The following is a 21097-nucleotide window of genomic DNA, read 5'->3' as shown; positions in this document are numbered from 1 at the left end:
GTGTCTTGGGGCTTTGAGAGGTGATGTTCTGTGAAGTACACACAAGACTCTCTTCAAACATTTACAGGCTTAAGTAGAGCAGAATTAGACTGATGGTAAATATTTATTCTGTGTATCAGTAGGAATATTTCTTGAAAAAGCTTGTTCTACTAGGTCTCTTGTACTATCAGGGAAAGACAAAGGGAGAGTGAGGGATATCTCTGTACTGTGCTTCCCAGAGCAGGTCTCCATGGAAGGCCAGATGTGAGGATGGAAGCTGTGGGCTCTCATGCTCTCTTTTATGAGAGGAAGCTTGTTTCACTGGAGTTACGGAAGCGGCGGGGGTATCATGGCAAGGTTGGAACAGCACAGACAAGAGCATCAGGTATGCATGGCTAGAGTTTTCAATGAGCAGTTGGTAAAAAAAAAAAAAAAGCAAGCAAAGGACTTTTTCATTTGAAATGTGTGGGAATAGGGCTGTTCAGTTCCTAATGTTAATAGTTTTCACTTCATTCTAATTCTGACCTTCTTGTTTGTTTAGTGCCTTGAATTTCAGTCCCACCTTTTTACACCCCCATGTATATGATTAAAGGTAATCAGTGCTTACTTGGAGATGAGCTTGTTGTTGCATTTTGGGTAAAGAATTCAACAGTATGTGTGCCTCTGTAATTCTTCAGCTTTTCAGAGAAAGATGGGACCTTTCAGGTTGGTTCTCCCAGACAGCTGTGATGCTTCAGCTGTTGGGAAGAGAAATCTTTATCCAAGCTGGTGTTGGAAAAACTTAAAGGGGTACAGAAGTGAATGATCCCCACAAGTGACTGTTCCTGTCTTTATCTAGATTCTTTCTAATAGCTATGTGATACTGACTACTATAGGAGAGATTGGATATTATAAGATTGTTTTTGCTGCTGTGTAATGGTATATTATCTTTATTGGCACATATGGAAATTTAGATTTTGTAGCTTTGTTTTATATGACACACAACATACAAAATTTTGTGTATATATATCAGGTATGGGTGTAGATATGTCAGTATGTATGTAAGAATCAGGATAAAAATATAGGAAAATGTCATTGCCCCTTTGATTTTGTATGGGTATTTTTTCATTTGGTAAGGTTAAAACAAGAGTCTTGGTCTTCTTTTGTATTCTGTAATATTGGGAAAATGGGCTTCTCAACTGTTTGATGCACAAGCAGAAAGACAGAATAATATAGAGTAGTCATACTTAAGATGTTGTTCTGAAGTGGCAGCATTCTGTCATTCTAGCAGAAAAGAGTTTAGGGGTAAACCAAAAGGTATAAGTAGTAGAATAGTCATCTCCACTTTCTTCTTTAACCAGCATAAGTGATTTCTCCTCTACTGCAGGCACATCAGAACCAACAAAGCTTTCCCTCAAGTCAGACACGGAAGGTGAGGAGGAAGAGGAGATGGATGAAGATGAAGAGGTAGATAGAAGTGTTTGCTCTCTTTCGCACACCAAGGTGAAAAACAAGCCAAAGCTCTCTGAATCAGTGAAAACTACTTGTAAGGAGAGGTTACCAAAAAACCATAACAAGAAAACTGGAGATGGAGAAAAGCTGTTTCCACAAAAAACAGACTCAAAACCTCAGTTTAACTTGCTTCAGATTCTTCAAAATCAAGGAAACTTGAGGTGAGAGTTTCTGCATATTACCTCTAGTTTTGATTTGAAGCTAATACGAGTTAAAATATGGAAGATGCACGTTATGAATGTGAAGGGATAAAAAGACCCTAGAAAAGGGGCCTGGATTTTTGTCTAACTGTGGGCTGCCTTGACATCTTGTTGGCAGAGAAGGGAGCCCTTTGCAAAGTCTGACAGTTTACCTGAATGCCTGACCTGTTGGATCAGTGTAAAGCATGACCCTATAGTTTCCATTGCAGTCCTTTAATCTGATGATGTAAGCTCTTCTTTGTCAGCTCAGGCTTATAAAATGCCTCTTTGCCTTAATGTGGGATGCCTGCTACTGAATTCTAAATTTTTTCTTCCTCATTCTTTGCATTTGGTAAGAAGTGGCTATAAATGTAGGTTAAATTATCCAGGAAGGGATGGATAAGAATATCTCAGTGCTGTCTCTCCATAAAATTACTTTTCTCATTTTGCACTTTTTTTCATTGATGATAGAATTTTTACCTCTGGTAGTAATCTTTGCTCAAGGTCATTGCCTTCTGAGAGCAAGATTAGGAAGTAATTTGAGAGTGTGAAATTAGTGAAACATCTCATTGCATGTTACTGAGTAGGCAGTGTGGAATAGAGTATGTTCTGATGCATGACTCTTCCTTGGGAAAAAAAAAAAAAAAAGAGATGTGCTGGAGAAGATTCTATAGAAAAACACCAAGCAAGGTCTTAACCAGATGGTTTGAAATATGATCCTGCCCTTGGATGTGGGTAGCAAAACTGTCTAATTGCAGTAAGATGGACAGAAAGTACAAAAACAAAGGATGATTGTATATATCTATGTAGGAAGACTTTACATCTTCTAGAAAAGAAGCAGCATTATGTTTTCTGTGAAAAATGTCCAAAGACAGAGAAAATGTTTATTGTTGTTGCTTTCTTAGTTTAATTTCTGGGAGAAACTATGGATTATTTAATGGCTTTGGGGGTTGTTCTGATGTCTAATTGTGGCAAGGACATTTGCTGCTGTGACAGGGAAGATTCTGAAACCTCTTTTGAGGATAAATATAGCAATGTTGTGCCTATATCCACGTATATATAGAACTGACTCCTGCCAAGAACATAAGCTCTGTCTGATGTTCCTGGCAGAATCTTGCTCAGCACCCAGCACTGTTGGGATTTCCCACAGAACGGCAAAAGGCTTGTGGTGACCCCTTGTTCTGAGATTGTGCTGGGCTTGCCTTATCTGATATGTCTTCGATGTAAGCTTTGCTTATGGGCTCAACAGGCAGAAGAGCTGAAGTAATAAATTTTTCATGCAGGAGAAACCAGGCCCATTCTAGTCAGTTTTTGTAAGTGGTAGGACTCTTCTCTCCTTTAGTCAGCCTTATGAGGAAATATCTGCCTTTCACGCGCTGGGTGTTACTGGTAAAGAAATGATAGTCAAAGGAAACTTGTTCCCTCAACTGTGCCATTCCCAAGGAAGTAAAATGAAAAGGAAGTTACTTTTTCCTGCATTTAAGGCCTCAGGTTTCAATATCCCCCACACCAAAGGAGAGGCAGTGTTAAACAAAAACCTTCTTTAGTTTTTAGTCATAGAAGTATCAGGTGCAGGCCAAGACCTGTATTATTGTGCTGACGTTGATAATGGGGGCTCCTTATCAAGCACAAATCTTGAAGTGGTCATGAGATGTTAGAGTTGTACCTACAGCAAACGTGACAGCTCTAGAAAGCTGAGGTGAGAGCCTTTTCTGATACATGGTGGCCTGATGTAGAGAATATCGGTTCTCAGCATGGATTCAGAGAGTTCTCCCAACGTTCCACACGTGTAGGAAGAAAAGGTAGATGTAGTGACTAGTAGCATACAGAGCTCAGAGGTGTTACAAGGCCTGCTGTGCATTCTGAAGTTTCTGGAAGATAGAAATTGTAACCAGGTATTTTCATCATGTTTTAGTTGCTGCAGTATAGCTATTAACAGAGGATGTTAGTTTGAGTCTCTTGTGCACTTGTCATTGACTTAGACCCTCTTTGGCCCTGTGTGACCTTCCAGAAGCATCAAAAGTTGATGATTAAGCTCATGCATGGATACTTCCAATGTATTTTATTTTAACTTCAGTTCTTACCTAAATGGATGCATTGATCTCTATAAGTGTTGCTGTGGTATGATTTCTGTGTAACACTAACATAATGTTCCTGAAATTTTCAAACCTGTAAACCAGAAGGACTTAACTGCTGCACAGAGTTTTTAATAGCATTTCAGGGAATCGTGTACCTGGAGTCATAAGGACCATATATAAGTACCTGACAATATTCATAAGAAGCAGAATGCAAGTACAAAAATATGGTGAGGTTCCTCAGGAATTGGTCTGAGGCTGATTATATAATCAATTCAAGAATGACACAAAATGTACAGATGTGCTAATGAAATTTGCTGATGGAAAATATTTGGGAGTTATTACCATGAGAAAAAAGTAGTGCACTACATATGAGAAACTGGATGACCTTGAGAATATAAATAATATAACTAGGATGAAATTCAGTAGCACGAAGTGCAACGGGATGCTTATAAGAACTAATAATTTACACCAGAAGTTCTGTCAGCTGGGTGTTCCATCAACTAGAAATTAATTATAAGGAAAAATATCTTGCATGCTGGTTGATCAGAGGAAGTTTGTGAAGTCCTAGTTCAGGCATGCATGAAAACACCAAATGTGTTCCAGGGTTTATCACTTGACATACTTCTGAGACTTCATGTAGAGTATTGTATCACCCATATTCATGGAAGGCAAATTGTGAGTGGAACACAGGTGGAGGTGAGCTGCTGGTCTCATCGTGTCACCATTGTGGGTGCTTTGTTAGAAGACACTGGCAGATGTGGATAGTTCACACTAATAAAATGAAAACTATGAAAGGATGTAACTCTGTTAACAAAGACATTCAAGGTGGGAGACCAATCAGAGATTATATTTAAGATACAGGACTATGTTAGAGAAAGAAAAAACAACTAGAAGCTGCTCATAAGTGAAGCTGGGCTGGGTAGTAAGAGGAGGCTCCTATTTATTAGAACAGTAAGTTCTGGAATAATATTCCAGAAAAGTAATGGGTTCAAAATTCTATCTTGTTTAAGATGAAACTTAAAATTCTACAGAACATACTAGGACACTTCCTGTGATAGAAAGGGAAATCTGTTGCTTACACTAAAGCCAATCTGCTGCTCTGTCCTTATGAAAAGCTTCTAACATCTGTGGGGAAAACCATGAGGAAGAGCAGAGGCTGGGAGAGCAGAATGTTTGAGGATAAGGTTTAGGCCTTGAGGACAATGAGCTGAATTAGGCAGAGCTTTCAGCAGTTTCTCTCACAACAGATGCATGTACTAAAGTGGCTACTATTGTGAGAGAATGAGAAGCTATGTGTCCCTCCCAGTCCTCTCCTCAGTTCATGCTTACAGCTTCCCAACATGTTCAGCCAGCTGCACAGCAGATTTTGCTGATGTTCCTTCATTTCTCAGTGGTGCCTTGCTCAATGAAATTTGGCTTGTATCCCTGAGCTAGCAGGGGAAGAGCTCACTTTCACAGATTTAATTCTTTCATTTCCAAAGGGAATTACAGGGCCTTTGTTATAACTCTGGCACCAGTACCAAGCCCTTTGTTTATTTTATGGTCTGTTGTTGTGGTGTTCAAAATGTTTGTGAAAACAGAGGCCCAGTAGAGCCTTGAATTTGTTTTAAAAATACAGTTCTGCTGATGTCCGTGTTACTGGCTTTTAGAGGAGAGTAACCAAGGCTGTAAAAGGCAGGGAGAACATTGCATTTTTAGAATTTATCTTAGAGAGTGTCTGTCTTTTGTACCTCCTGCTATACCTACCACCCTATCTTGGTGAACTGAAGGTCTGCTTGAAAATGCCGATGGGGTGAAGGGGGTTCTCCTTTCTTTGAGCTTCAGCATTAGTGCACTTAGGAGGTCCTTGCTGACTGTACTTCTGGTTCATAAGCTGTGCCTGACTGCTGTAACTCTTCCCATTCCTATTCTGAAGATAACTGATTGATTCTTTTTGTCCACAGCAAAGTACAAGCGCGTACAGCTTTCTCTGCCTATCTGCAGCATGTTCAGCTCCGACTGGCGAAGGAGGCTGGTGAACAGATCCAGAATCCTGCCTGGGCTGCCAAAGAGGATGAGCAAATGGTAAGAAGCTTTGTGTTGGCCAGACTGAGAAGCCAAGTTGGAATCTACCTTGAAAGTTTTGAAGTCAGTTCCCGTCCTTGCAAGTACAGAAGTCCAACTGAGAAGATGGTTGTTCATCTTTGTCTAGGTGCCAGTGCTGTATTTTTAATATAGCAATGAGGTAGGACTGCTAACTGACCTCAGATTGACAGCTCTTAATGACTGGACTCTGACATTCAGGCTGCTCAGATCTCATGTTGGTTTTCCTTCAAGGATTTCTGAGCTTACCTGCTTTTGAATTCTTCTCTAGAAGATTCTTTAAGAGTACTTGTCAGGATCTGGTTTGTGCTGCATTAAGCAAAGCATTCATCTACTCAAATAGAACAGGTACCCAGTTAAGCTTTTTCTCTTATGTACTGTTGTAATATATCCAGACATCTCTGTTTATGAATCTTACTTGCATTCTAGATAGAGGAAATTAAAGCAAAAGCCACTGAGAAGAGGAAGCAAAAGTGATGGACTTTTCTAGGCAGTATTTTGAAGCCCTATGTTTGATACATATGCATTTTAAAAAGTGCAGCAATCCCAGATCCTTTCACATACCTTCCTAAAAGAGCTTTTGTACAGTAGGCTCTTGAGCTTTCTGCATATATTCTCCCTGAGTGCGTGTTGCAGGGAAACAGCCAATGTAGTTCAGAGATAAAATTGTGTGTCAAGAATAATCATTCAACTCAGTGGAAAATGTTACCTCTGCTCTTTCCAAGTGGAAATTAAAATGGGCTTTTTGAGAGTCACTTTGTCTGCTGTACTGTAAAGATTAATGTTTAAAATAACAGATCAAACCAGCCTGGAGTAATGGCAGTGAGAGGCGAGCTGTGAAATCCAATAGTTTGGCTGTGAGGCTGGTCATTTATGCGTTAGCAGAGCTCCTAAGCAAAAATAAATCCAGAAGCGAGACAGAAGGGGTTCAAAACACCCACAGGATGCATCTTGCCTTAGGATCTGCCTTGCCATATGTTTCCCCCACCAGAGGTCAAACAGACATGGTGAGGGACTGGAATTACATGGCTGTAGATGTAGACATCTATTGCTGTAGAGAGGATGTGGCAATAGTATATAGATGAAAAATTATGAAATGGAGCTACCCACTGTAGTGGAGATATCTGACCAAGATCCCCTTTCCTGTGGCACTGCTGAGAGAGTTTTATGTCAGTGCACTTTTCCACAGGCTGCCTTTAACACATTGCTGGTGGGTTTTTGGAAACTTTCTCCTAAGATACTGGACTTTTTTAGGTGTGTCACTGCATTTTACTGACTGGTTATTTTTTTCCTTTATCTGCCATGCTTTTGAGACAAACACTTCCTAAGTGTTCAAAATTCTGACCAACTTCAGGCAAGATACATCATTGTTTTTCTCCCCCACACTGGATTTATAGGGCTGTATTAAAAGTGCAGACTGCAGAATGCAGAATGCCTGCCAGTTTCAGCTCATTTTCTCAGGACAATGTGTTTAGTTCCTGCCAGTCCTTAGTTGCTGTAATATCTGTATTCTCTTCTCCGCACACCTTGCAGATAGCACGTTGTTAACTCCATCTCTCTTGCTTGCAGGACCTCATCATCCGCTTTCTGAAGCGAGCTGCCAGCAACCTCCATCCGTCTTTGAGGCTGCTGCTCCCCAGCCATCACGTGGGACTAACTGATCGGCGGCGTATCCTGGCTCGCCAGCTGGGCGAGTTCATCATCTGCTATAACAAGGTGACTTATTCTTCTTTAAATTATTTTTTTGGTTTCTTTTTCCTTCTTACAAAGTGTTTCGTGTAGGCTGTTTCAAAGGCACTCTTCTGTTATTTACATGATCCGCTTGCAGCTGTGCATCCAACAATGGCACTTTGTTGGAATTGTCAGATAGACAACAATATTATTACATAATATGTGCAGGCCAGTGATTATGTGCATAAAAAGAAGTGCTGAAATGAAGTGGAATTTAACTGGCAGTGTGCTTTTTCTTTGCCTTGTCTTTGATTCTTATGCTTTGTAATGCCTCTACCCACTTTTTTTTTTCCTAGGGCGTCTTTAAATATATTTTGTTTTATACAGAACAGTATGAAATAAGTATTTTACTATTTACTTGGTATACTGAGGGAAAGCTACATTTCTATAGTAATGTACTCTGCACACACAGTGTAAAGGAGTTGTGGGTCCTAATTTAAATAATTTTCACATCTTTAGATGTAGGTGGTGTTAGCATAGTGGTTTCAACCTAATCTTCGTCCTGCAAGGACAGCTTCCCCTTTGCTTTGCCCCCTAGCATTTCTTCAGTGTTAGAAGAAGGGTAATTGAAATTCAGCTTTCAGAGGCTGTCGTGCAGAGGCCTCCAAGCTTCTACTCGTTAGGAGAGGATGTTCGCTTCTGTTGCCTTGTCAGAACTGACATCTGGTAATTTGATCTGTCTAATCAAGGTTTGTATTGAACCAAATCTGTTCCAGGGAGTGCCTTGTATGCCTAATGCTCACTGAAGTACTCTGTTAGGAGGAACCACAAAACACTTGGGTGGTTCTGTGGTGAGTGAAGAATGCAGCTGCTTTGGATATAATTTCCACTCAAATTGTATTCAAACATTAGGATTTTCTGCTAAGTCTTGAGTAAATTCACAGATTTAAGCTGTGTAACTGGTAATAAATCAGTGCATAAACATATTTTCTCAGTTAAAACAAGTGAGAACGTATCACTTGAGGTTTCAGGGTGTATGTGTTTAAGCCCTTCAGAAACTGTCAAAAGAGTGTGAGGTTTTTTGATTTCTGATTCCAACATAGAGACTTGTTTCATTGACTTGTAACTTCATATTTAACAGGGACTCGTACTTGCCATTGTGTATCATCTATAATGACACAGAAGAATACAGCTCCACTAAATTAAGTAAAACAGATCACATATTATCCAGACATTTACTTAAGTAGTAAAGGGTAAAAATTTCCCAAACGGGCTCTTCTTTCCTGTCTTGAATTATGTTTCAAAAGATGTATCTGACCCTTTTTTCCTGGGAATGCTCAGGTAACAGCAGAAAGAAATGAAGTGGAGGTCAAGTCTGGTCAGATAAAGTTTTTAAGCTGGTACTGGTATTTCAGACAGGTCTGAAGGTTTTTCTAATGAACAGATATGTTTTTATCTAGTGCCGACCAGTTCTACTGGTGTAAAATAGACCCTTTGTATCTGAAAACTTGCTCCCATTTTCACCCACAAAGGTTTACCATTTATTCCAGTACACTTCATTGTATAAGCACATTTGCCATCTGCTGCACTGTTTTACTTTCTTAGTCTTTGCTAAATCAATGGGGTTTTGTTATGTGTATAAGCCCTCAGCAATTTGCTGCTTGACAGAAGAAATTAACTCAAGAGAACTACTAGTTTATAGTAGGAAATATGTTGATTTTTCTACAGACATCCTTCAGTTTCTTTAAGATTAATTTTATACTTTTCCCCTCCTTCTATCTGTCTACTTCTGGGACAAATGCAAATAAAAGCTGTTTGGAGGAGCTCTGTGGCAGAAACAACAAAGTGGAGAGGGGACCTCATATCTGTAAAGAATTATTTTAACTTTTTTCCCTTCCATACTTCCTTATGTTCTAGCAAAGGGTGTAGTTAAAAGAACACCACACATTTTTGAAGACTTGACCTTTTCTCAGCAAATCAGTTGTGTCAGGTGGAGGAATGGACTTTAGTGTATGCTCAGGATGCTGTCTCTGGGGCTCTCCATATTTATTCATGTTGTTGCACATAGCGATGTTCTTTTTTTCTTAGATCCTATGGAATTGGTTTTTGTATTCTGGGAGCTGTAGCTATGCCATGGAACATAGAGACACTTACTGATACTACTTCTTAACAGGAAACAGAGCTGATGGTTCAGAAACAACCAAAAAAGAAACAGGAAGAGGAGGAGGGAGTGAATCCTAAAGATTTTCAGGACTTCATTGCCAGAGCAAGGTAGGAACAGATTTTATTCCCCTTGATAAATGATCTCTCAGCCTTGAAGCATTGCTCTAAAGATGATCTGATTGATCTAAAGCCTCTACATACCTTTATTAACTCTAGGACCTGTTCCTGCTGAGGGACAGGGAGCTTGTCTTCTCATGTCTCTCTTCCAGCAACCGAACACTTGTAACATCAGCATCTGGTGCATAGAGAAGAACGTGTTTTGACCATTAAGTAACTTCCCAAAGGACAGCAGTGGTTGCCCTGGCCTGTGTAAATTTCAAACTGCTGCTTCTGAGTTAATGGTTTCCTCTCCTGTGCTGCTGGACCAAATAAGGCAGTACTTCGGAAGGAGAATGAAACTAGAACTGCTGCTCAGATGATCTTGAGCTGCTGTGGTTGAACAATTGTTACAGCTCTGACTCAAATTTCTGCTCTCAGAAACAAATCTCATGCTTGCTGCCTCTCTTCAGGAATTTTCCAGGTCTGGATTTTCTGAGATGAGCAAGGAAGGGAGTTAGGACTCTGATTTGGCCTGCTAAGGCAGTTCAGTGCAAGCAGTTACTTTCACAATGGAAAAACAGCATTTTCTATCACTGTACTTTATCTGCTTTAAACTTAAGAAAGTCTGGTAAGAAAGATATTTTGAAAATAGTCAAGTATTCCTTAGGGCCTGTAGCATTGTATGAAAAACAATGGTATTATAACTATCCGACTATGGAGAGGTCTGAAATTATTCAGTGAACCACAGCTATGTTTTCAAAATCTCTGATTCTCAAGGACAAAAAGCAATTTCTCTTGACTCCATTATTTGGTCAATATATGACATGCCTATATAGGCAAGAACCCCTGTCAATATCTGGACAGAATTTACCTGCCTTTTCAATGCCCATCTTCTTTTTTCTGTGAAGATTGATGGTCACTTCTTCTTTTGCATGACTACTTATTAAAATGTTCTTTCTTTTTCTGTTTGGATAGCACTAATAGTGAATGATTAGAAGTGGGTGGTAGCTGAGGCATCCTAAGTAAGTTCAAGTGGTTTCACAGTCTGTCTTGATACATTCTTATGAAAACAAGTATTTTACCTTTTGCTAATATAATTGATGGAGTCATTACTGCAACAGATTTACAGGATCACAGAAAAATCTTCAGATAAAGATGCCTGACTACCATACACCATAGGATCTACTGCTCTTGCTAGAAATGCATATTATGTGGGCTCATGGTATGCTTTTGGTTCTCTGAACATTCTGGCCACTGAATTGTCTGTTGTGTCCTAGGCAGGTAATTTTCCTTTTGGCCAGAAATGTTAAGAGATAGCTGCATGGAACAGAGCTGCAAATTCTTCTGTTTTCATGTTATCGGCTACCATGTCATCACGGCCTGATGCATAGTCTAGGCTGGGGCTGGAGATTTTTGCTGGATTGTCTGACTGAGTGATATAGAATAGTTTGCTGATGATCAGACAATTTCTAGTGATGGTCTTTCTGCTTCTTCTGGAAGTGTGAAGTGCGTTTGAAAACTCTGATATCTGACACTACTTGGCACTGTGCTTCAAGCTTAAATCAGTGAGCAAGTCATTTGGAGCCAAGCAAAAGGGATAGATTTCAACTTTGAGTGTTCATTCTGCAGTACAGTGAATGCAACAGTGGAGAAAATGGGTAATAAATGTTGCTTCTTAATTGAGATGGTCTCATTGACTAACTCTGGTATCACATGGATGTCATTGTGCTTAGGTGTATATATGCTATGACCACTGATTCTAAACATCTTCAGTGCATTGTAAAAGCACATACATACTGGTAAATTCATTTAAAAACTTAAAGCACCTTTCCACACACAGCTTCTCATTCTTCTATTTCCTCTTCACTTCTATTCTGGGAGAAAAAGTGAAGTTTGGATCTTCAGGGCATGCTGCAAACTTCAGTGTATCAGCTTTAGACATGGCTTTTACTAAAGCTTAGACTAGCTAATACTAGTTACAATTGTGATATTCAGAGGATATTTTGAAAGATTCTAACTGCTGCTCTGCAAATTTATATTCCTGTGTTACATTTTCTTGTGGTGTTGCTGGTGCTACACTACTTGCTTTGGTGTTTGCCATGCCATACAGCCGCTCGCTGATGCTGAGGCAACACTATGAAGCAAAAGGAAAGCATGATAGATACCAAACAACCAAAACTACAGCTTGCACAAGCTCTAATAAGAATGGCCAAGTAACTGATACTGGTTTGGGACCAATAGGTGTTTAGGATACTGGGGCTGTCCCATTTCATCCTTGTAAAGAAAATGAGAAACATATGCAAGTTTTGTGAGTTTCACAAAAAATATTGACTGTTCTGGTTGTCCTGCAGTTTTGGTTAATTAACAAACTTTTGCCTTCTTTCCTCTTCTCCCCCTACTGCTGAACAGAAACTACTAATGGTGACTATAAAACAGAGGCTGAGCTGAGTTCTTTTATGGGAAAACAGCTGCTCATTCTAAAGAGCACCTGCAGAAGATTCACAAATTTAGCTGTGAATGGATTCTCTCACGTTGAGCTAATCTCCCCAGATGTGTTTGAAGTATTCACTTGCTCTTTATTTATTGTGGGAAGGCTCCTGAATGCCTTGAATTTTCTACTGCATAAGAAGATGGTATTTTCATGGGAATCTCAGGTTTAACCAGGGCATGTTGCCTTCCTTCTGCTCTTACCTGTAGAACTGAGCAAATCATTAGCTTGTCTAGTGTCACCTTTTTTTTCCCCCACTCCAGTCTTCAGTTTCCTTATTGTTTATTGTCTTTGATTGTTACATGAATGCAGAAAAGCTTAGTATCCTCACTCTACATCCATTCTTCTCTCCTTATTGCAGTGAAAGTGACCTGGAGGAAGTACTGACATTTTACACACACAAAAACAAATCGGCAAGTGTCTTCCTAGGAACAAAATCCACAAGCACAAAACACAGCAACAGCAGTCACCAGTTAGAGAAACAGCTGCAAGGTGGTAAGTTTTGCAGGCAGTTCTGAGATGATGTGCCCAGACAAATCTAGTTTAACTTAAGTGTGTGAAAAGAGAACAACCTCTCCACAATGTTACTCAGGTTTTCTGAGGTTGTTTATATTTTTGGGGTTTTTTTTTTTTTGTTTTTTAACTCAGTCTTATGTGAAGACTAGAGTAACTTTACTCCTGCCTTCTTTGCCTGAAGTGAAATGGATTGAACTTAGACTGGTGTTTATAAGGAGCTAGATATGGTAGTTCATGACTGAAATGAGAACGTGCCAACTGAAGGCAGTAAGAATTGAAATGAAATCAAGGTCTTAAATTTTGCTGCCTGCAGTGAGTGTATCCATTGGAGGGCAGAGACTGTACATTTAAGCCTAATTAGGCATTCCATGGAAGGAAGTGTGCCAGCCATATGTATCTAGTAGTCCATGCTACTGTACATGACAGCATAATTGTCATCAATGAAGTTGTGTGGTCTACAGGAAGTATTAGCAATAAAGGCAATTACAGCAAGGGTAAATTCTGCAGCATTGTTCTAGTGATATGCAATGTTCTACTTCCTAACTCCTTGATTTTGTTATAGAGCACCCTGAGATGGTGAAAAAAATAAAAGGTGATCACCCCAAAAGTTCAGTTGCAGATTTGTCTGCAGAAGGAGCACTAAAAGGCTGTAAACCCAAAGAAGCTAAATCAAGCTGTAAGTCAACTGACTTAAATAATCATTTAAAAATGGATGCATATACTGTTTCTAATACTGTTTTAAACAAAGGTTGGAACCTTTGGGCTCAAACAGAGATCCAAATGCCCAATTTTTACTTTTAAACACGAGAGAAGATACTGTAGAGTAGGCAGTGGGAAAGAGTTAGCTGCCCCTCCCTGGGGGGCTTGATCTAGATAAGGCAGGCTTTGAAAGAAGGTATTTATCATGTAGAGCCTCTTCTTGTCTCTGCTGGTAGATGAGGTCATTTTGGCTTCAATGGGTCTGAAAGCAGGCATTTGGTGTGTTGATACTATCAAAGGACCTAAAAAGCAGATTTTTCCTCATATAGTATCTTCATTATCTTTGTATAGTTCCAGAAGGACTCACCTTCTCCTTAAAAGCTGAAGTGAAATTACCTCAGTGCAGCCCTCCTGGTGCTTCTTCCTCTGTTCCTGGTGCCATGTTGCAGAGAAGTACCAGCTCTTGGATGCCAGCTCAGCCTGCAGCCTCTGAAAATCCAAAGATGTCTGGTCAGCCTTCATTGCTGGCTCCTCCAGCTGGTCCCAGACTGATGCAGTCCCCACCCCCACTACACTCCTTGCAGAGCACAGCACCTGACAGCTCTTCTGTCCCCCCACACCCAGTGTCCACTGACACTTGTAGCCTTGCAGGGTTACATCGTCGTGCTGGTAACTACACCACTGGCCCATTCTCATCTTTCCAGAGAGCTGTTCAGATCTACAGCCAAAGATTGTCCCGGATACCCTCTGCAAAAGTAGGTGAGTGTTCTGGGATTCATAATAACCTGCTAGTTCAGTACAGAGACTGTGTAATTTCTGTTGTGGAATAGGTAGAAATTTTACATTTCCAGAATTGAGTCTTGTTGGATGGTGCTAAATTTCTTACAGAAAGCAGGAGTACAGGATGCAGCCCTTGTTAGGTAGATGCCCTTTTATTGACCAAATGAACAGGCAATCATAAAATCATTTGGGTTGAAAAAGACCTTTCAGATCACCAAGCCCAACAATTAACACTACCATGTTCAGTATTAACCAGGTCCTGAAGAGCTGCATTTACATGTCTTTTAAATATCTTCATGGTTTGTGACTCAACCACTTCCTTGCAGCCTGTTCCAGTGCTTGACATCCCTTTTGGTGGAGAAATTTTTCCTAATATTCAGTCTAAACCTTCCCTGGTACAACTTGAGGCCATTTCCTCTTGTCCTATTGTTTGCTATTTGGGAGAGCAGGCTGACCCCTGCCTCACAAAAACCTCTTTTCTGATAGTTGTAGTGATGAGGAACTCAGCCTTTGAACTTGTTCAAAAAGAGCTGTGAAATTAAGTATTGTATATTTTCTTTATTGTGTTACTGATCTCATCTGTCTTTAGTGGGTTTAATGTTGTTTTCATAAGCAGAAGTCCGGTCTCAGTCTATGTGCTGTTCTCTGGTTTTCTATCAAGCATAGAAAACTTGTAATGAAACCTCATAAGTGTTGAATACTTAAAGATGTGTCAAGACCTCCAGAAAAGAAGGATCTGAATGAATCATTACAATATCTCATTCTCTAGGGTGTTTCAGCACTGCCATATCCAAGGGTATCCCAAAAAACAAGATTTAGAGACCTCTCATCTATCATGCTGTGGTAGAACTTACTTAAGCAATGCAGCTTTAAAGTGTAAAGAACCTGAAGCATAGGAGAAACTGTAGCAATTTGCATGCAGGCTGTAATCTATCTGGAAACTTTGGGGAACCACATACGGGCTAACAGCTGTGATCCTGATAATACTAGGGTTTTTTTTGTACTTTGATCGTATTTATTTGTTCTAGGCTGTGTGTCAGGGTCAGCACACGTTTGCTAGGGTTGAACCCCTCAAGCATTAAAATACATCTTGCTTCCCAACTGAGTAGCTTACTTAAGGAGGTCCATTTGTTTTTAAGGAAAAACATTACAGATTTAACTTGGGTAACAGCTGCCAATGTCTCTGGAATTGGATGCCATTAGATACATCGTAATAAAGAGAATACAGGTTTGGAATTGCTAATTGTTCATTTGGGCAATACCTATGCAGAATAGGTGTATTCTGTGTTCTTCTTGGTGTTTTATCCGCTTTAGCATGTCTGTGATGAGCAGGCTGAGGGTCTGACACATGGCTCATGAAGCACATTGAAATGTTTGTTTGGTAGGTCTCCAGCGCAGTTCAAGCGGGCAGTGTGTGGGCTCAGCCAGGATGCACAAAGATGCAGAACATACTTCCCAGGGCAAACGCCATGGGCCCAGTGTGGCAGCAGCAGAACTGCAGCAGTTGGCAGAAAAGCAAGGAGCCTGCCAGTGTTCCCCAGCAAGCCACGTTAGTCTTGTTACACAGCAGGTATGTAAGCACTGAAGTAGAGTCCCTGTGCAAGGGACAAGTTTGTTACAAGCTTCTGTGTGAGCACTGGGCTGGGCTGAGAGATGCTGCAACCAGTAAATGTCATGAAAATTCATCTCTGTCTTGTTGTTTCTAAGTGTTTACAGTCACCAAAATCTTGACTTTTCTGTGAGATGACAAGAATGTCTTGAAGTCATTTTATAGGAGAAAAGGCAGAGGATTAGAAAATGTTACAAAAAATGGAATCCATGCTTTGTCTTACTAGACAATAAACCAAAGTCTTCTCAGATTTGTGCTCCCATACAATTTGCTTCCTTGTTCCTCCAGTGTGTCACCACAGTGCTGGCCATGAAAGTCTGCAGAATGCGTTCTGGTGTAAATTCTGTGTTCCAATAACACTGTAAAGACCGAATGAAGTACTTACTAGCATGGGGAATGATAATCCTTTTGTCAGACGTGGTGATACATGATTGAGTTCTGATAGAATTGCACTTAGTTTCATATTTCATGCTGAATTATGTCCTAAATGGCTACACACTAACAAATTTTTTGCTTTATAATATGGTATAGTTGAACTCATCAAAGGTGTTCAAGATGAGCACTTCTCAGTTAAGCTGCCAACTGCAGATTTTCTAGCATAGGCACTTTGTCTTGGACAGTAATTTTTTTTCTCTTGACTTGCTGGAGACAAATGATTTGTGTCTTAAGTTTGATTCTTGTATTTTGGAATTACTGTTTTAATGGTTATGTTTTGCTGAGTTTTCTGAGACACATTTAATAGTTACAACAGCTGCTGGTATTTGCTTCTCTTTGCTTCTTCCAGTTTTATTTTTATATGCTTGGATTTTGAATAACTGTTTATGCTATTGGCAATATATTTCAAAATGTGGGTACATGTATAACTTTAGGAAGCTGAATAGATTTTTCTTTGCAGATAGGCCTTCAATTTTTAAAGGCTATGTCAAAAAATAAAGTCCCTTCTTGTTGATGGACTCGGAAAAGAATGTGAACACTGGCTATACTAGTGATGCTGAGGCCTGGTCTTGCATAAAGCCAGATCCTATTTAGACAATTTATTCTTGTTTGCTTGTCTAGTAATACTCAGAGCTATCAGTCTGGTTTGCAGCTGGTTTTAAGTGAAATGTTGTCAGTAAAACTGCTCAAAACTTTGATAGTGAAAAATTTTCATTTAGGAAATGCTGATCTATTGGAAGCTAAATGTATTTGATGGAAACTGCCTCCTTGGATAAAAGTAACTATCTAAACAAATACTTGGGAAAAATTTTGAACTGCATCTATTTCATTTCAGTCTTTCCAAAGAAGAACTTTGAAAAATAAGTTAATAGACTTTTTTTCCCTAAAATAATTCATTACCCATTCTGCTTCAACTGTTGTGGTTTGTTAGGTCTGTCTAGAGAGCCCAGTGTGTCTTCTTGCAGCCATTTGTGTAGTTATTCAATGATTTTTAATCTCCTGTATTCTTACCATGGCTAATTACTCCTAGATAAATTAGGAAATATAAAAGGGGAAGTTAAGAGGGGAATTCAGAAAGATCTGCATGGGAAAGGCAGTGCAGTTTCCTGAGCACAGCTGTGTTGGGTAGCAAAGGAGCATACTCTGGCAGCTGAAACCTGTTTAGCCAGGAGTCAGTGTAGGTATTACTCAAGAGTGAAAGTGGCTATGAAGTGCATGGAAATGTATTGGCTGCAATGAATGTGTCTGCATTGATTTTGCTTCTGGCTTCTTCCAAGATGCTTTCCCAAAGAACACGTGTGAATTGGATAGTTGGAGAATGATGGTGCTAATTTGCTTTGCAACAACCAAGCAAAAGATACTCAGCTCCTAGCAGACTCTGCTGATTTTCTGACTCTGCTATATTTTGTATTCAACTATGCAGTGTTTGCACAGGCTTTTGTTTCAGTAGTGAAATATAGAAACGTGTGGGGTTATGTCTTTGTCATCTTCTGTTGTAATGAAAAAGATCTGTGTAGAAAGGAATTCACAAGTCAATGAGAAGTTTAGAGCTGGAGTTCTATCTGACAGTGAGTTTCCTTCCTGAGCCTGTGTCCATTCAGTTATAGACATCTGCTCTCTACTGGGATTTTTCTGGCCATGTTTTTTAAATAACGCCTTTGGAGAGATGAAATCTGAATCTGAAATTTGCATAGTATGAAAATTTTGATTTAGTTGAGAATAGTTCTTAAGGCAATCTGTTTCTTCAGTACTGAATTTATAGCACATAGCAATTTCTAAGATGAAACCATTATTTTTAAGCACTCTTGAAACAGTGATGTTTTGGAGTAAAGCATGCAGTAACTACTTATGCTTTTTTTTTTCTTTCACATGGACACATTCTACTCTTCTGTGAGTCATTAAACAGTTATTTAGATTATTTTTTGATCCAGCCTGGATTTTAAATCCTGTCTTGCAAGAAGGGCCCAGGGGTTTTGTGAGAAGACAGGGCTGCCATGACAACAAGGGCAGTAAGAGGTATCAGCATACAATAAAACATAATAGTAGGAAGGCTTGGCTTGTTGGTGGGGGACCTGAAACCAGGGTATTGGACTTTGAGCTGCTAAGCATGGATGTGGATTGGAAGCAGGGGCACTGAATAAATAGAAGTGCAGGAATTGCAGAGTTGGCTGGTAGTTTGGAAAGTGATTTGCAGAAGAACAGGTACTGTTGAAACTACCTGGGAGTGTTGCATGGTTTTTAGATACGGGCAGACCAGGATTTGGCCTGAACCAGGAAGAGGGAAGGCAGAGACAGTTGAGACAGATAAATATGTGGGAGAGGATTTAGTAAACACCTGGAGAGAACTGGAAAGTCAAAGACTACTGGTATGAGATGAAAGGGGGAAAGGCTTGAGGTGGGAGTGTTTGAGGGTTCCGGGTTATTAAACTCTGATGGCTTTAGGATAGGAGAATTAAAGGATGGAAACTGAGAGGAGAGTAGAGAAAGGGCTCATATCAGGGTCACTTAATTAAACAGGGTACTACTTTCCTGTACATTTCTAGGCAGGAAACTCTGAATTGTTGTTTTCCCCCTTTTCACTGTGTTTAAACCACTTGAAATATGATTGTATTTTTAAAAAAGCATTCTTAAAAAAATTGGCATGAAGATTAGAACATTACTTACCTAATAATAAAAATAGTACAATTGTTTAAAGCCATTCCAGAAGCTTGGATTTAGTCTACCTTGTTGGAAAGTACCTGGCTGATATGAAAAGGACTTGATATATGGATTTAATTATGTTGCATGATAAGATTAGGACCATTGATTTGGACGGGGTATATGAAAGAGTGACTTGAAAATACTGGTGTTGCTGTGTACTGTATTTTTGTGGGGGATTTTGGTTTGTGTGTTTTGTTTTTTTTTTTTTTCCCCCTCAAGGGCAAGAATTTCTATGTGAGAGTTGAATGCATTGGTTCCCTGTGTTGTACCAAGCTGTGTCTTTTAGGCTGGGGTGCTCTGAATACATACCTCCTTCCAAGAGCAGCTGGGAAGCTTATTTTCCATTCCTGTTTTTGTGAGAATTGCTTCTGGTATCCATATAGTAGTGTGGGTCTCTGGGGTTCCTAGGAATGTAGCCTCAGCAGCTGTGCTTGGAATGGTGTTGTCATTCTGGTTGGGAATCCATCTCTGTCCCTCTCCAATCCCTGCTGCTGTTCACTGTTTTCTACCCATGCGCAAAGCACCTGTTTCGTGTTTCCTCTTTTACACTCTTGTTTTCTAGCCTCTGTATTAAATTAGTTTATTATTAAGTTATTTTTATTGACATAATTTTATTGATGTTATTGATACTACTTTATTATTTACTACTAAAATACTAATGTCCTGAGGGAAAATTTTAAGTATCTGATGAACTTTGAAAAAGATTTTTAAGATCTGTTCTCTTAAGAAAACAAGATTTTTTTGTGTTTACCTTGGCTTTCTGTCTTGTCAGTCCTTTCCATTCACTTCTGAAAGATCAGATAGGAACTTCACACTGATACTCATAAAATATACAATTCATAGCCTATGAGAGATGAGGAAGGTAAAGCCTTGCTGATGTGCAGTTTTGTTCTGTTGTACTCAGTTTTCAGTCCTCACAGACAGTTGTGCGAAGTGTGTAGGAACATTTTGCCTTTCATTAAGTTGTGTGCTTCTACTATTTCTATTTTTTTTTTCTAATAATAAAGCTCATTTTGAGATTATGACAATAGCAGGAGTTAGGTACCTCTATCCATACAGTTTCAGACATAGCCTGATTTTTGCAGTATGTGCAGTCTAACTATAGTACTCTACAGCATCCAAAAATAGAAAGGTGTGCCTCTCATTAGCTACCCAATGTGTCTGGGAACGAGCAACAGAGATCTCTATGGTAAATGTGCCTTTCGGGGTCCAGCATGAACCTGGTAAGGCAGTGGCTGAGTAGGCTAAAAGGGAGGTATCTGATCTCCAATGGCCATAAGAAAGTGAGTAATCTATTATGTCCTATCTATTAGAGTTTTTTGAACTGAGAAAAATAACACTCAGTTTAACTTGTTCATATTCAAACTTCCAGAAAGGTTTTTGACAAGCTTTCAGCAAGTGCTGTTAAGATGTCAGGTGTCTGTAGGATGATAAAGAAAGTTTTATTACAGGTCAAAAAAAAGGCAAAAAGCAAACAAAAAAATAACTAGTCAATTTGCTATATAGCAAGGGGATAACTGAAGATGCATAATACAGAATGTACGTGACCCAGTGTAAAATTAAAGGTTTGAAAGGAGGCGATTCATAAGGACATTATTAAGGCATTTTATTACTTAAAGAATGAATTTAAAAGCAAGTTATTGCCAAGTAATATAGGGTGTGAATTTACAGTAAATTAACTATTCTCTAGTGTTCATCCATGTTTGTGCAGCTCATGTTTACTACATGAGGTAATTTCTTGTTACCTTCAGGATAATGTGGGCTGCAAGAGTCCCATGTTTGGTTACAATGAAGTTAGGTGTGTGCTGTAAACTTAAACTTGCGCCTACCTCCTGGGAATTTGTCACTATGATTGCATTATTTTTTGATTGTTATGAGTAAAACTAGTAGAAATTTAAGAGCTGTCTTAATTGGGCTAGACACTAGCAGATGAAGTCCAGTGTTTACAATTAACTGACTATATGATAAGCGATAACTTTAACCTCTTGAATGATTAATCTAAACTTTATTTCTTTAGGGAAGAAAAAAGAAGATTTCATTGAAATCTCAGTGCAGATACCTGTTTTGAGTTAAGCAGTAAAGTCAGCAAAGAAAACTGATTAGTGTGTTTAAGGAACAGGATAGGATA

At 39.4% G+C, this 21097-nt stretch overlaps 1 protein-coding gene across 8 annotated transcripts in view; it reads left to right on the top strand.

The window, feature by feature from the left end:
* Window positions 1-21097, top strand: part of TTLL5 (tubulin tyrosine ligase like 5) — a 123692-nt gene that overhangs the window by 42505 nt on the left and 60090 nt on the right. For all 8 annotated transcript variants that reach the window (XR_010999913.1, XR_010999914.1, XM_068192795.1 and 5 more), the window contains 9 exons: window positions 219-364; window positions 1346-1631; window positions 5671-5791; window positions 7379-7525; window positions 9654-9751; window positions 12592-12725; window positions 13309-13422; window positions 13797-14204; window positions 15611-15795. Coding sequence is in view for 6 of the 8 variants with exons in the window: in XM_068192795.1 (XP_068048896.1) it covers window positions 219-364; window positions 1346-1631; window positions 5671-5791; window positions 7379-7525; window positions 9654-9751; window positions 12592-12725; window positions 13309-13422; window positions 13797-14204; window positions 15611-15795 (1639 nt within the window). In the remaining 2 variants the exon portion in view is untranslated. The remainder of the gene's footprint in view (window positions 1-218; window positions 365-1345; window positions 1632-5670; window positions 5792-7378; window positions 7526-9653; window positions 9752-12591; window positions 12726-13308; window positions 13423-13796; window positions 14205-15610; window positions 15796-21097) is intronic.

This window comes from Anomalospiza imberbis, chromosome 6, assembly GCF_031753505.1.
Source record: "Anomalospiza imberbis isolate Cuckoo-Finch-1a 21T00152 chromosome 6, ASM3175350v1, whole genome shotgun sequence".
Taxonomy (NCBI): domain Eukaryota; kingdom Metazoa; phylum Chordata; class Aves; order Passeriformes; family Viduidae; genus Anomalospiza; species Anomalospiza imberbis.
The sequence above is the reverse complement of the archived record's forward strand: the minus strand, read 5'-3'. Positions and strand labels throughout refer to the sequence as shown.